At 38.0% G+C, this 15666-nt stretch overlaps 1 protein-coding gene across 8 annotated transcripts in view; it reads left to right on the top strand.

Moving 5' to 3' along the window:
* The window catches only part of LOC131952724 (mucin-2), a 52564-nt gene extending 47762 nt beyond the window's left edge, over positions 1-4802 (top strand). For all 8 annotated transcript variants that reach the window (XM_059315526.1, XM_059315532.1, XM_059315528.1 and 5 more), the window contains 3 exons: positions 56-214; positions 763-928; positions 1299-4802. In XM_059315526.1, coding sequence (XP_059171509.1) covers positions 56-214; positions 763-928; positions 1299-1328 — 355 coding nt within the window. In that variant the 3' untranslated portion in view covers positions 1329-4802. The remainder of the gene's footprint in view (positions 1-55; positions 215-762; positions 929-1298) is intronic.
* Positions 4803-15666: the final 10864 nt, after the last annotated feature.

Genomic DNA, 15666 nt, shown 5'->3' on the forward strand with positions numbered 1-15666 from the left:
TTACAAAATTAGACCACTCTATTACCTAGTTCTATGTTTGGTTTTATTTTTCTAGTGGTGACACACTCAAGTCACATGACACATTGAAGGCCCAGTACCTGGCCCTACAAGCCCAATCACTTCAGTGGAAACAGCAGTTGGCACTCAACCAAAACCTACTGACCACACAGATAGTGGACAATGTCCAGCCAACCTCTCTCCCAGTCAACAAGGGGTAACCACCCTTTTTTTTTGTCCATTTGTAATTTATTTATTTATTTTAAATTCTTGACTACTTAATGAATGCTGTCAATATTTTCACTGATTACATGATGCAAACATTAGAAAAGTTCCCATTTTAGACCTCTAAATCCACAGATGTCACTTGTCCATTAACTTAATAAGCAGTCTGTCTGTAGGTTAAGCAAGGATAGAAAATTGTGTATTCACTTTAGTTCTGTCAACATTTTTATTTATGAATATAATAATCAATTTTCAACCTAACCTATATTTTAAGCTGTAATTAAAGAAATTATTAACTACGTTATTTTTTATTCAAGGGAAGCTACTCTGTTATTTTACTAAATAAAAAAAAAAGTTATTTATGAAACTTAAGTGCAAGTTTATGTAACTACATTCTAATGTGTACTTGTAAAAGATTTGTTTTAAAAATAACTTGTTTTCCATATTGGAGCTGTACTTTAGTTTGTTCTAATGATATTATATTATTGTATTCGGTAGGCCTATATCTTGTACTGGCTAATAAAAAGTTTCTTTTTTAAGGGAGTTGAATTCATTAGCCTCTCCCCCACCACCCCCTGCTCCAGTGAAAGTGAAATCAAAGAGTAGTTCAGTCAAACAAAGACCAAAGTATGAGCCTGAGGTTGACCCTAGAGAACAATTGATGATTTCCATCAGAAGTTTCAAGGGGAGGGAAGGATTGAGAACTGTAAGACCTTTAAAATTTATTTCATTTCTTTTTAAATTACTCTCATCATATTCTAAATAAATTTGAAATAAATATTTTTAGTACATCAATTATAGAAATAATAGAATATAAAAAGTTAAATTTTGTCATGTTTGAACTGTTTTTAACCAATATAATGAACTTTTATACATTCTTTTTTAATAGCTTCATAGTTATAAAACAACTGAGAACAAATTTATCACTATTTTACACTTCCCTATTAAATAAAATTTCTACTGAGAATTTTTATAAAAGCTTTCTAAATTTTCAAAAAACATTTTATTTTTTTAAAAAAAAGCTTGTTTTGCTGCTGCATCAGTCAAATTTTTTAAATATTGTTTTTTTCTCTTAGGTTCCTGTTAAAAACACAAAATGGGTTTGAGACAGAAGAGGAACAAAACATACCTTCCAGCACTGTTGAAAATTTATAGTTAACAGAAATCTGCATCAGTTTTGGCTGACTTGTGCTATTTGAAGCTGACTCTTGTGCTATTTGAAGCTCACTTTTGAGCTATTCACAGCTGACTCTTGAGCTATATATTGCTGACTCTTGAGCTAATTTTGGCTGACTCTGAAGCTATTTCAAGCTATCAGTGTGATGAATGATTTCACACAAAAAAATCTGAGAACACATCTCTCACCTGTGTCCTTTAACAGCAACATAATCTTAGAGCTGTTGTAAAATTCCAAGAAAAATGAACTTTCAAAGTTGACAAGTGCAGATAAATCTTGTGGCTAAGGCTGAAAAGGGAATTAACTCTTGCAGCTGCTTAAAGTGATGAGGAAGATTACTATTTGTTATTAAAGAAATGAAAGTTGGAAAGCAACACATTACTATACCAGTATTTTGAACTTTGTTTTTCTACACAAAGCTCTTTGCACATTGCTTTTTATAAATAACCTAACTACATTAAATATAAGGGAAATGTGTGAATAGTTATATCTGTAAATTATTTTTAAAACAAGAAAATTATTACATTTCAAAATGGCTAAAAAATCAAAATGTTTTATTTTAATGTTTAGGATTTGTCCTTAAATGACATCACACTTATTTTTATTATTCCCCTCCCTCCCTCTTCATAATAAATGGTCACAAATTTTAGCTCCACCCACATATTTTCCAAATTGTTTCTTGAAAAAGGATTTATTATATAAAGTTTTTAGATTGTTATTGATTTTTTTTATTGCATTTTACATAAACCCTGTTAAAAATGCAAAATAACTCTTAATTATCTTTTCAAACAAAATTACTGGTTATAAAACGCAGAAGTGTGAAATCACACTTTAACATACCTCTCTTTGTCACCCTCCCCCACACATCCCACACAGAAGTGTGAGGACATTTATGGATGACCCTCTTAACCCCAAATAATTAGAATCAGTTCACAAAAGAAAGTTCAGAGAGTTGAAAATGAAGTACCTTCAGTATTGTTAAAATATTAAATTATTTTGAAATAACTTATTTAAAACTTACTCAGAAAAACATATATCACTGTAAATTGGTATCATTCTTAAAGTGTATTACAGACTTTCATTTTGCTTAACTGTATGTAAATAATTGAATGAAAGCAAATATATGCAAGAAATTTATGCAATGTTTTACCTATGTACCAATCAATTAGGGACCATAATGCATGAGACTATTCTGTAAATTTTAAATATAAAGAAATATCTAAATACTCATATTTAAATATCTGTTTATGTTAATATGTTGCAAACTGTGGTGTGTTTGGGTTTAATTTTTAAAATTCCATATAGATTTCTTTACACACATAGTGGTATTTATAAAAGCAACAATTTGTCTCAAGATGATTTGAACTGAGGGGACAAATATCAAAACATCTGTGATGTGTGTACCCATCCAACACTCGTGATGTCATCATGTGTTATGTTGAGTGGTTAACTGGTTAACCAGTTCTAACCCAAATGTGTTACAAGGTTTGACACACCTGTACAACTATGTAATCACCAGGTGTGTGACCTAATGACCTGTAGGTCAGAGTTTAACTACACATGTACACACATGATTGCACTGCAGAGGTCAAAGTTCAGGTTAAATGTGTTCAGTAGATTGATGTCATGTCCAGCCTGCTACCCTTCGTACATCAGATATGTAGCCCGTATAACCATATTATGTACATTTATGTTTCAAACAAAGTGTTGAGTGTTGGCCGTTGATGCGATTGACGTATCACAAGGTAAAGTTAATTTATTTTTATTCTGTGAAACCTGGTTTGTGTGAATCAGATGAGAGACACCTATTGTCAGCTGATTTGATTTACACCAATTAGTTTCACAATGTCTGATTAAGATTTCTGCTGATGATATAAACTGCATGTTGCTAAATATAATTTCTTTGTAAAAACTTAACAATGCCATTTTAATTACTGTTTCTTATTATTACTTCTGTAAATTTAAATATGTTAACATTTTTGTATGTTTTTCAAATATTCAATTTTTCTACATGGTTAAAAAGTTGTTTGAGATTAAATTGTTAAAATTCTGTTAAAATGAGAGAATATTTTGTAAATGACAAAACATTAAATTAAATTGTCTAAACTCTGTTAAAATGAGAGAATATTTTGTAAATGACAGAACATTAAATGAAATTGTCTAAACTCTGTTAAAATGAGAGAATATTTTGTAAATGACAGAACATTAAATGAAATTGTCTAAACTCTGTTAAAATGAGAGAATATTTTGTTAATGACAGAACATTAAATTAAATTGTTAAAATTCTGTTAAAATGAGAGAATATTTTGTAAATGACAGAACATTGACCCCTGTCTGGCATTCTCTGCTAGCCACAGCTCCTGATTAGTAAAACATTCACCAAACCTGTCATGTTCCCTGTATATCCCCCCCCCCTCCTATATTTGCTCGTCTTTCATGTAACCTGAACCTACAGCTTGTGAACAAAAAAAGCTGATGTTCATTTATCTTTGTCTTGTATCAAGATGGCCAGTGATTTCTTCAAATTCATCCCCACATTAATTCAGCCTTAGGCTCAAACTTTATATATCCCCATTAATTCAGCCTTAGGCTCAAACTTTATACATCCCCACATTAATTCAGCCTTAGGCTAAAACTTTATATATCCCCATTAATTTAGCCTTAGGCTAAACTTTATACTTGCCTCATTAATTTAGCCTTTGGATAACATTTAAAGCCTCCCATTTATTCAACAAGCTAGAACTGTATGTACCCCCCCCCCCCAAATAAACTCAAGGATTTATTATTACTGTGTAACCCTGTACATACAATTTCTACCCAACAGAATATAATCCTGCATGTGACTGCCCTTCATGTAACAAATTCCTTAAGAACCTACTCATGTACTCTGTTAATCTAATGTTGTGAACATTTCTAATCAAGGAAGATTTCTTCTGACAAAAATGTTATCTTTCATTTTACAAATAATTCATTGGATATCCTTAAAACATGTTAATAATAAAGTGTACAGGTATGGGATTTAAAGATTTGTGTGCACGTCTCCATAGTTACACATTAATCTGTCTACCAAATTGGGTTCATTGTTTCTTCTCTCCCTTGAATTATCTCCAAAATATAAGTGACTTAATTTATTCAAAGATTAAATCAGCAGGAAAAATGTGATATTTTGAAAAAAGAAATGTTAATTTAGATCTAGATAAATTTAAGGAAGTGAAATGTTCGTTTTTGATGAGATGTATGCCACAGTGGGACAGTTAATTCCTTTGTTGATTATTAACATTAGTCACTATGGTAACCAGATAATTTGGTCAATGTCATAACCAGCTTTACTTACACATTCTGTTCACTCTTTATTTATCACATATTACAGAATAATATACAATAATAAATTATATCAATATTTGTTGGTTTGTTTTCATTTTTTGTTTGTTTACAATTTAAGCCTGAATGCTCAAAACTGTTTGAATCAGATGTAAATATGTCCAGTTACACAGAGTAAAGGTGGCTGGGCATAGTGCTGACCACACTATCTCTTCATATGCCGAGGTCAGAAGAAACAAGTGAACTTTACTTCACTTGCCCCATAGACCGTCAGGTTTGAAAGGGAAACTTTACTGTTACACACGAGTGGGTGTAAACTGTCAAGCTATTATCTATGATGTATGTCTAGTTACACATTATATCAGGTGTAAATTATGTACAATTTGCACATAATAACAGGTATAAGCTATTTCCATTAACAGTCGTGCAATGATTCTATACTGAGCGTCAAGCGAAAAGACGCTTCAAAACCAACAATAATGAAAAACTTAGTAAGATTTAAAAAAAAAAAAAAACCAGCTGAACATAATACAAGATGGCAGCCTCCCAACCCCACCCCACCCCGTGTAGAGAAGGAGTGTGAGAGAGAAACACTAGTAAAGTTGGAGAAGTGAGTGAGGGCTAAAGGGGCTGTGATCAGAGAGGTGTTGGAGCGGACTAAAAATCCGGCCAGCGGAAATTGGCAGAAGGGCAGTGAAACAAACACCTTCGATTTTTCATGTTTTTTTTTTTCCTCTTAAATTAGTTACTTTTACAAATTCTGCCCCACTGTTACATAATTTACTGCCCTCGAGGTTATCTTCTTATAATCAGGCTCGAGATACAACGGATTCTTCAAGTCGACCTTGTCGAAAATTTCTTGCGACAAAAGGTTCCTCGCATCGGGTGACAGGTTTTTAAAATAAACTTAAGACTAGCACAATAAAATACATAGCGAAGATCGGTGCTAGGCTAGGGCGTCAACATGGCGGTGTATATCAGTATCACGTGTTTGCAATGGTCTATAGGGTATCCCATTTAAATATCACAGATAATAAGGCTCATGTTATGTAATCTCATAACTTAACGACACCGAACAAAACAGCCCCGTTATTATGGCTCCCGACTAAACGGCTCCCTTCATTTTAGTCTGCGAATGAGTTTATCAGTCAAGTCTCCCAAAGTTTAGTTTCGCCACAGACAACATAATATAATTTTTTACAAAGCTTTAAACTTGCATTGCACATTTGAACGTTGTAAACATGGGCTAAACAGTGCACACTTGAACGTTGTAAACATGGGCTAAACATTGCACATTTGAACGTTGTAAACATGGGCTAAACATTGCACATTTGGCGGTTGTAAACCTGGGCTAAACATTGCACATTTGGCGGTTAGAAAATGGGCTAAACATTGCACATTTGGCGGTTGTAAACATGGGCTAAACATTGCATATTTGAACGTTGTAAACATGGGCTGAACATTGCATATTTGAACGTTGTAAACATGGGCTAAACATTGCACATTTGAACGTTGCAAACATAGGTAAACATAAACTAAACATTAATATCAATATTCACAAAACAAAGGCTAAATGTTGCACTTTCCAAAATGTAAACAGGCTAAACATAACAATATTTACAGTTGTTTATATAAGCTAAACATTGCACTTTTCAAAGTTGTAAACATAAGCTAAAGATTGAACTTTCCGTTTTATGTTGCCTTAGGGACTTCGCGCGCATCTTTGAAGAAAATATCAAGGTAATTGTAAAAGAATGAAATTCGAAATATCAAGTTAAATGTAAAAGGATAACATTCTGAAAAGCGTAAAAATTTTTTTGTGTAAAATTAGATTCTTAAAAACCATGGCAGGAAGTGCGGAGATAAAAGAATTCTTAAATTGTGGCCCGTATCGGGGCAAAGCGATTTCTCGGCTAACCTCCTTGAGCATGCGCAATTATCAGAGTCAGATTTCAGTGATAAAAATAATCGTGCATGGATGTCATTATGACTAGCCTGGGAAATATTAAAACCTGCCCATGCTAATTGCCTCCCCTCCTCAATCACATCACTTTAATTAAACCGATTACACGCGGGGCATTTGGTTTAATTGGAATCGATTCTATCTTAATCCATTCGAACCTTTTGTTCAAAACAATCGACTTCGTGCGGGCACCATATGATAGGAGAAAACTATCGTCAGTACATGCTAAAGGAAAACTATCGTCAGTACATGCTAGGAGAAAACTATCGTCAGTACAAGCTAAAGGAAAACTATCGTCAGTACATGATAAAGGAAAACTATCGCCAGTACAAGCTAAAGGAAAACTATCGTCAGTACATGATAAAGGAAAACTATCGCCAGTACAAGCTAAAGGAAAACTATCGTCAGTACATGATAAAGGAAAACTATCGCCAGTACATGCTAAAGGAAAACTATCGTCAGTACAAAACTATCGTCAGTACATGCTAGAAGAAAACTATCGTCAGTACATGCTAGTGGAAAACTATCGTCAGTACATGCTAGTGGAAAACTACTGTCAGTACATGATAAAGAAAAACTATCGTCAGTACATGCTAAAGGAAAACTATCGTCAGTAGGCCTACATGCTAGAGGAAAACTATCGTCAGTACACGCTAAGAGAAAACTATCGTCAGCACACATCATGCACAAGGCCTACGCCTACAGTAATGGCAATGCATTTATTTATATAATACACGCACTCGCGCACACACACACACACGCACGCACGAGCACACACACACACACACTGCCTTGGCGTACATTAAAGAAAATTCTGCTTAAAGAAACTGCTGCCAGATAATGCTGCAAGCGACTACTGCAAGATACTTCTTAAGGTACAGCTGCAATTTAGTAAGGCCTTTAGTAACGTTTTGTGATTTGAAATGTGACCAGTGTTTCTTCCAGACTTTTTTCTCCGGGGTGCACTTGAAATAAATATTCGGACGGGGGGGGGGACACCAACAATTTTCGGGGGTGGGGGACGGACACTGTCAAAAGTATATATTTTCTATATAAATTACATTTCGTTTGGGGGGGGGGGTAGACTTTCTTCGGGGGGGGGGGGGGCGCTATTCTCCCCCCCCCCCCCCCCCCCCCGAAGAGATACCTGGAAGAAACTCTGAATGTGACGTCTGTGATAGTCGAGTTTGGGAATAAGTAAGTCACTGCATATTAAAAAAAAATAGTTTTTTTTCAATTTTTAAAGTGGTATTTTAAGTGACTTTAATTCGTTTAATCTATTGGCCTGACGTGCTCATAGAAAATCCTACCCGGAAATTACATAATAAGCATGTCAGCTGTTTCCGATACTTTCTAAAATTAAAATCTGAAGAAAATTATTTAAAAAGTAGTTTAAAAATTAGGATGTGAAAAGTAACTACATGGGATAAAAACACGGACTTATACATTAAAATAAAAGTGACAACTGATTTTGTCCTGGATTTGTTCTTATGATGATGAATGACGCTTGATTTTCAAAAAAGCTAAGTTGTGATTTATATATCATTCAGTAAAAGTCTTGAGCAATCCTCATATAGTAAAACTGTTTAGAAAACCTTGGGCTTTCAGTAAAAAACTTCAAGGACATAAAATTTAAATGTCATCAAATCTTGACTTGACACCGGACTATTCATTATGTCACGTCCAAGCCTCGTTGTGGATTCGTTCAAACTGATGTCAAATCACAACATTCAAAGAGTATGCTTGTTCTTAGGTTGCCCGACATAACCTTTAAAGGGGTTCAATTAGAATGATGCTAAGTACCATAGGCAAAACATCTTTTAAGAGCGTTGAAAAGTAACAAATAAAAATACATGTAGATTTTTTAAATCGGATAACTTAGAATATTAATTAACATATAATATTAATTAACAGATACTAATTCATATAGATTCATAGACATCTAGTAATAGTCTGGTAAACTTCAAAGCTTATCCATTTTAGAACATAGACAGTGTTTTTTTTTTCAGACTTTTTTCTCCCGGGGGGGGGGGGGGGGGGCATTGGTAAAAGTACATATTTTCTATCCATATTCTATTTCCTTTGGGAGGGTGTGGGCGGTATAAGTTCTTTAAGGTGCGTAGAGCCCCCCCCCCCCCCGAAGAGATGTCTGAAAGAAACTCTTGACATGGAGAGGTGAGGGCTGCAGGATCCGTTTGGGGTAAAGGGTTGGGATTGTGGGGAGGGGTTGGTGGCGGGGCTTAATCAATCCCACGAGGAACATTTACCAGTTAAAATTTAAGTTAATTGAATAACTACTGGCCGAACGTAATTAAAACGTGGATGTAATGAGCCGTAATCTCCAAGACCTGTCTAACGTTGTGTAGTGTAATGTAATCACCTGGTCGAGTATGATATGGCACTACAACAGTGCTGCCTGCATTTGTCATGGTGATCTCATAGCGTCCCTGAGAATGGGATCAATATAATATCCCATAATAATTATATATATATATATATATATATATATATATATATATATATATATATATATATATATATATATATATTTATATATACATGTATGTATGTATGTATGTGTGTGTGTGTGTGTGTGTGTGTGTGTGTGTGTGCTTTGAATGAGTGAGTGCGCCGTGTTTTGAACAAATTGGTTCAACCCTAATGCTCCGGGGCCTAAAGTAACAGTTATTTGAACTTTGACCCTTATCTGATGCACCTCTCATAAAACACGTGACTCCAATCGTCACGTGAATTACCACCCCCCCCCCTCCATATGCGCATGTCTGTCCGGTAATCTGTCTGTCTGTTGGTTGTTAATCTCAACCCGCAGCCAGATGTGACGCCTGCAGTCACTATGGTAACGGATAGTTAATTTCTTAAAACCGTTAGCTCACGCTAACCATCTACGCTCGATAACACCCATTCAGATCCGAAATTTCCTTCTAACTCTCGTCTAGTGTCGATAACACCCATTCAGAAATTGCTTCTAGTCTAGTGTCGTTATACACGGAAATTGTAATTTTTCTGCTTAACTAGTGACGCATTATAAGTGACGCAACCAATGACGCAGTGACTGGGTTTTTTTTCCAAATAGAACCTGATATCGATATCCGTTGACTGCACCTCTTCAGCCCCACCCATCGACCACTCACCCTCCAGTTCATCAACTGTCCCCTGGATCCCCATTTATTTCAAACTGGGTTGATGGATGCCCTCGGATGAGCTGCCTTCGAATCACTCAACATCCCGGATAAACATCGTTGTTCGGCCGAGCGGTGTGTAATTTTAGGCCAAATCTAACTCGAAATGCCGGTCACCAACCGGCGGTTTGATGGTCAAAACAAAACAAGTTGTCTGACCTGAACTCAGGCTAAGGTCAATGGCATCAGTACTGCTTCATATGAGCTGTTCACTTGTGTTTGTCTCGGTGTAATTCGTTTCGCCCACACATCAAAGATGTTCACTAATCGAACATATAAATTCATACACCACATTCACCAATCCACCCTGAAGATCATATGTCCATCGATCACATCACGACAAACCAGCCCATTTCTCATTGTGGTAATTGAAATGAGGCGAATGGAATGTATATTTAAAAATAGAAGTCAGTAACGGCACCATTTAAGGGCAATTACCTTTGATCTTTCCGGTATTTTGGATTTGTGTTATGGTTTTGTGGTGATTGGGTCACAACAATCTTTCAGTGTGCATGTGTGTGTGTTACTGTCATCAGACATGTTTTAAAACTATTGCCATATGTTCAATCGATCTAGCATTTCACGAGATTTTATTTTTTTGGTCTCAAAATTTGCTGAGGTTATCCCAGAGGCGTAGCGGGGGGGGGGGGGGGGACATATGTCCAAAATGGCTTGTAAAAACATATCTCATTTTAGCTGCATTTTTGCATTATAAATATAAAAAATATATGGGGGGGGGGGGTGCAAGTTGAAAATTTGAGGGGGGAGAGTTGCCAATCAAAAGTCTGAGGGGGGTGCAAATCGAAAGTTTGAGGGGGGGGGGTGCACATTGAAAATTGTAATGTTTCTCCCGAGGGGGGCGCCACATTGAAAGTTTGTCTCCGGGCGCCGGGAAGTGTCGCTACGCCTCTGTGTTATCCTCATATGCACCGTATCCTTTAATCTAATCCACCAAACCCCTAATCCACCAAACCCCTAATCCACCTCTCGATCCTATATCTATCTGTACCTCACAGTCCAGACTTGACAACCCCAGCAGAAAAGTCTGAGACATCTATCTGTACACAGACCAGACTTGACAACCCCACCAGAAAAGTCTGAAACATCTATCTGTACACAGACCAGACTTGACAACCTCACCAGAAAAGTCTGAAACATCTATCTGTACACAGACCAGACTTGACAACCCCACCAGAAAAGTCTGAGACAACTATCTGTACACAGACCAGACTTGACAACCCCAGCAAAAAAGTCTGAGACATCTATCTGTACACAGTCCAGACTTGACAACCCCACCAGAAAAGTCTGAGACATGTATCTGTACACAGACCAGACTTGACAACCCCACCAGAAAAGTCTGAGACATCTATCTGTACACAGACCAGACTTGACAACCCCACCAGAAAAGTCTGAGACATCCATCAGTACACAGACCAGACAATCCCACCAGAAAAGTCTGAGACATCCATCAGTACACAGACCAGACAACCCCACCAGAAAAGTCTGAGACATCTATCTGTACACAGACCAGACTTGACAACCCCACCAGAAAAGTCTGAGACATCTATCTGTACACAGACCAGACTTGACAACCCCACCAGAAAAGTCTGAGACAACTATCTGTACACAGACCAGACTTGACAACCCCAGCAGATAAAGTCTGAGACAACTATCTGTACACAGACCAGACTTGACAACCCCAGCAGATAAAGTCTGAGACATCTATCTGTACACAGACCAGACTTGACAACCCCACCAGAAAAGTCTGAGACATCTATCTGTACACAGACCAGACTTGACAACCCCAGCAGATAAAGTCTGAGACATCTATCTGTACACAGACCAGACTTGACAACCCCACCAGAAAAGTCTGAGACATCTATCTGTACACATACTAGACTTGTCAACCCCACCAGAAAAGTCTGAAACATATATCTGTACTTCACAGGCCAGACCCCATGACCCTGGAGGCTGAAGAAAATTATTTTATATTAGCCGCGACGTTTGAATTAAATTAAAATGAAATTTAATGACATTTAAACGTCGAGAGAGTTCCATTAAAATACTTTAATGGAGTTTTGCCTCAAGGCAGTCAGTAATCAAAATTTTTATGAAATAAATGACTGACAATCTTAGTCTGAGGTGTGGTTTTTAAAACCACACCCACAAAACGCCACACCACTCATAGTAAGTTTTATGATATACATCACGCCCCCACCCCTCCTTACATCCCGCCCCCACCCCTCCTTACATCCCGCCCTCACCCCTCCGCCCCCCACCCCTCCTTACATCCCACCCCACCCCTCCTTACATCCCGCCCCACCCCTCCTTACATCCCGCCCCCACCCCTCCTTACATCCCGCCCCACCCCTCCTTACATCCCGCCCCCACCCCTCCTTACATCCCGCCCCCACCCCTCCTTACATCCCGCCCCCACCCCTCCTTACATCCCGCCCCCACCCCTCCTTACATCCCGCCCCCACCCCTCCGCCCCCACCCCTCCGTGTAGTAAGATGCTGGACTCAGGAAAAAACTATTACCCTAGTGCTGACTAAATTAGCCGGGTCAAAGACGGTTTTCCGGCTCGATCAAAACTCTGCTGCCGGCATGGCTGGGCCGGAAATCAAGTTATCGTCTGTATGGGATGTGGGGGGGGGGGGGGGGGGTGGATAGAAACATGGGATGTGGGGGTGATAGAAACATGGGATTTGAGCCGGGAGGACCTTCCACCCCCGAACAGGTCATTACATTGCTGACTCCATTCTTGTGGCGTCCGACCGCTCTAGGTGCCGTATGACCTGAGTTTATCCGCTCTAGGTGCCGTATGACCTGAGTTTATCCGCTCTAGGTCCCGTATGACCTGAGTTTATTCGCTCTAGGTGCCGTATGACCTGAGTTTATCCGCTCTAGGTGCCGTATGACCTGAGTTTATCCGCTCTAGGTCCCGTATGACCAGAGTTTATCCGCTCTAGGTGCCGTATGACCTGAATTTATTCGCTCTAGGTGCCGTATGACCTGAGTTTATCCGCTCTAGGTGCCGTATGACCTGAGTTTATTCGCTCTAGGTGCCGTATGACCTGAGTTTATCCGCTCTAGGTCCCGTATGACCAGAGTTTATCCGTTCTAGGTGCCGTATGACCTGAGTTTATCCGCTCTAGGTGCCGTATGACCTGAGTTTATTCGCTCTAGGTCCCGTATGACCAGAGTTTATCCGCTCTAGGTGCCGTATGACCTGAGTTTATCCGCTCTAGGTGCCGTATGACCTGAGTTTATTCGCTCTAGGTGCCGTATGACCTGAGTTTATCTGACCACTCACACTAGGATTAGCAAGGACATCGCCTAATAGAGCAATTACCAATATGATAGGTGACCCAATAGACATATTAGAAAAATACAGACATATTTTTAGGAAAATCCATACAGATTTACCATACACTTAAAATAGAGTCTGGTGGGATTCACTTCTGTAGGTTCATATGGTGTCTTCTGATGCAGAAAAGGGCCTTAACAAAAATACCGCATAGAAACAACTAGAATTTGTTCCGTCATCGTCGATAGTCATAAGACAAGACTAAGTTCTGACACCTGAGTATTTTGTCTCATGTCATCATTAGTCAGACTATCGCAGCAAACAGTGGTCACCTTTGGTGTCATCCGTTTGTAAGACAATTACATCGGTTTTTTGGTCACCATCTGTAATCCCAGTAAACCTTTCGTCTCACCATTTGAACTTAATTACATAATTGTGTGATCACCATCTGTAATACAACCTTCTCTGATCACCATCTGTAATACTTTTTGTGATCACCATATGTAATACTTTTTGTTGTCACCATCTGTAATACAACCTTCTCTGATCACCATATGTAATACTTTTTGTTGTCACCATCTGTAATACTTTTTGTTGTCACCATCTGTAATACTTTTTGTGGTCACCATCTGTAATACTTTTTTGTGGTCACCATCTGTAATACTTTTTGTGGTCACCATCTGTCATGGAACTAATAAGATGCTCACCACATCCACCACAACGCTCCCATAATGCCCTGGGCTCACCAGTCTTGTCGTCTCTCTCAAGTGTGTTCATTCCCTTTGCTCACAAAGCACAGTGAGTTGTCTCGCTTCTTTAAGCCACTTCTCAGACTGACTTGTCTTCCACATTAAAAAAAAATTACTCAAGGGAGGTAACTTGAGAATCTTGGTGTCAAACTGAAAGTGAAGGGGCACAACTGAAAATTTTCAACATTTCATTATGATATGTTATTGATTTGTTTTAATTATTTTAATTTGCGGTTTTATTTATTCTATTTTTATTTTTTCGAGCAACGGAATTTTTTTTTCATTGTAACGTATCACGTTTACACCAGTAAAAACTTGTTTACTGTGTGTTTGATAATGTTTTATCGACAAGTTTTTATGATACTATGGTGGAATAAAAGTTCTGTTCGCATCTATGGTGATGTTTAATATTTACATGTCAGCGCTCGGTGTCAATACGGCCCCGTCAAATCCGCCCCGGCATAAAAGCCTTGTCAAAAGGGCCAGCGACATTTGGACCCTATCATTTAGACTCCCGACAAATGGGCTCCAGTCATTTAGGCTCCCGACAAAAGGGCCCCATCGATACGGTTTCCGTAGGACTATCCCAGCGAAACGTCTTCATTGAATATGACGCCTGTCAGTGACACCCCTTCATCAATATTCTTTAGAGTTAACGTAGCCAAGACTCTTAAGTAATACAACCTATGCATCTCTTGTGCGGCAGGCCTTATTTAAAAAAATGATTTTATTTAGTATAAGAAATAGTATGTTATAAATTTAATGGTCATCTATCTATGACTTCCATAAATGAGTCGGTTATAGGCTGTTCCAACTCAGTGTGTGGGGAGAGGAATCCACACTGTACCTTCCTACATGCAGTATGCTTGTAGGTTATCAAAAGAAAATGCAGTTACCCTGTAAATATCATATATATCATACATTTACACTTCTGTGCTCGCTTTTAAGCAACTGATCTTTACCGTTGTAAGTAAAAAATTATCAAAATTTTAGAATTGGTTGAATTTAGCTATTAAGGGCTCGATCTGTTTGTTTATTGCTGTTGGTTCACGAAAAACAATTTCATTCAGGCATTTAAAAAAGGTAACAGTGGTAGTGGAGGTAGAACAAAATGGTTACTTTATGCCAATAGCGGTCATACGATTCATTGGTCAGGAGCCAATATGTCTAGAGCCCATTTGCCGAGAGCCCATTTGTCGGGAGCCCATTTGTCGTGAGCTAAAATTACATGACTGCTGAATTACATGACTGCTGAATTACATGACTGCTGAATTACATGACTGTTAAAATTACATATTGCTAAAATTACATGACTGCTAAAATGCCATGACTTCTAATATTGCATGACTGCTAAAATTACATGATTGCTAATATTACATGACTGCTAAAATTACATGACTACTCAATAATAAAATTAACATGAATGCCAAACTCTGTTTTCAAATGATTAATTAATTAATGTTCATTGTTTGTCCCTAGAGGTATTTTAAGCTGTTTCTTGTTTTAAAAAGCTAGAAGAATGCAGGCTTCATAAGTGCTCGACAGTTTAGATATAATGCAAAATTCAAAATGTCTGTTCTTTCGAGCATCTCTCCGATAGTGAGTGTGTGTGTGTGGGGGGGGGGGGGGGGGGAGGGGGCGGGGGAAGAGAATACACAATGAAGGAGTCTTGCGTGTGTTGTAGTATCTATCATCCGACAGAGGTATGGAAACTTTAAGTATGT

The sequence above is a fragment of the Physella acuta genome, unplaced genomic scaffold (genome assembly GCF_028476545.2).
Source record: "Physella acuta isolate Inbredline_101_S28 unplaced genomic scaffold, ASM2847654v3 ptg000890l, whole genome shotgun sequence".
Classification (NCBI taxonomy): Eukaryota; Metazoa; Mollusca; class Gastropoda; family Physidae; genus Physella; species Physella acuta.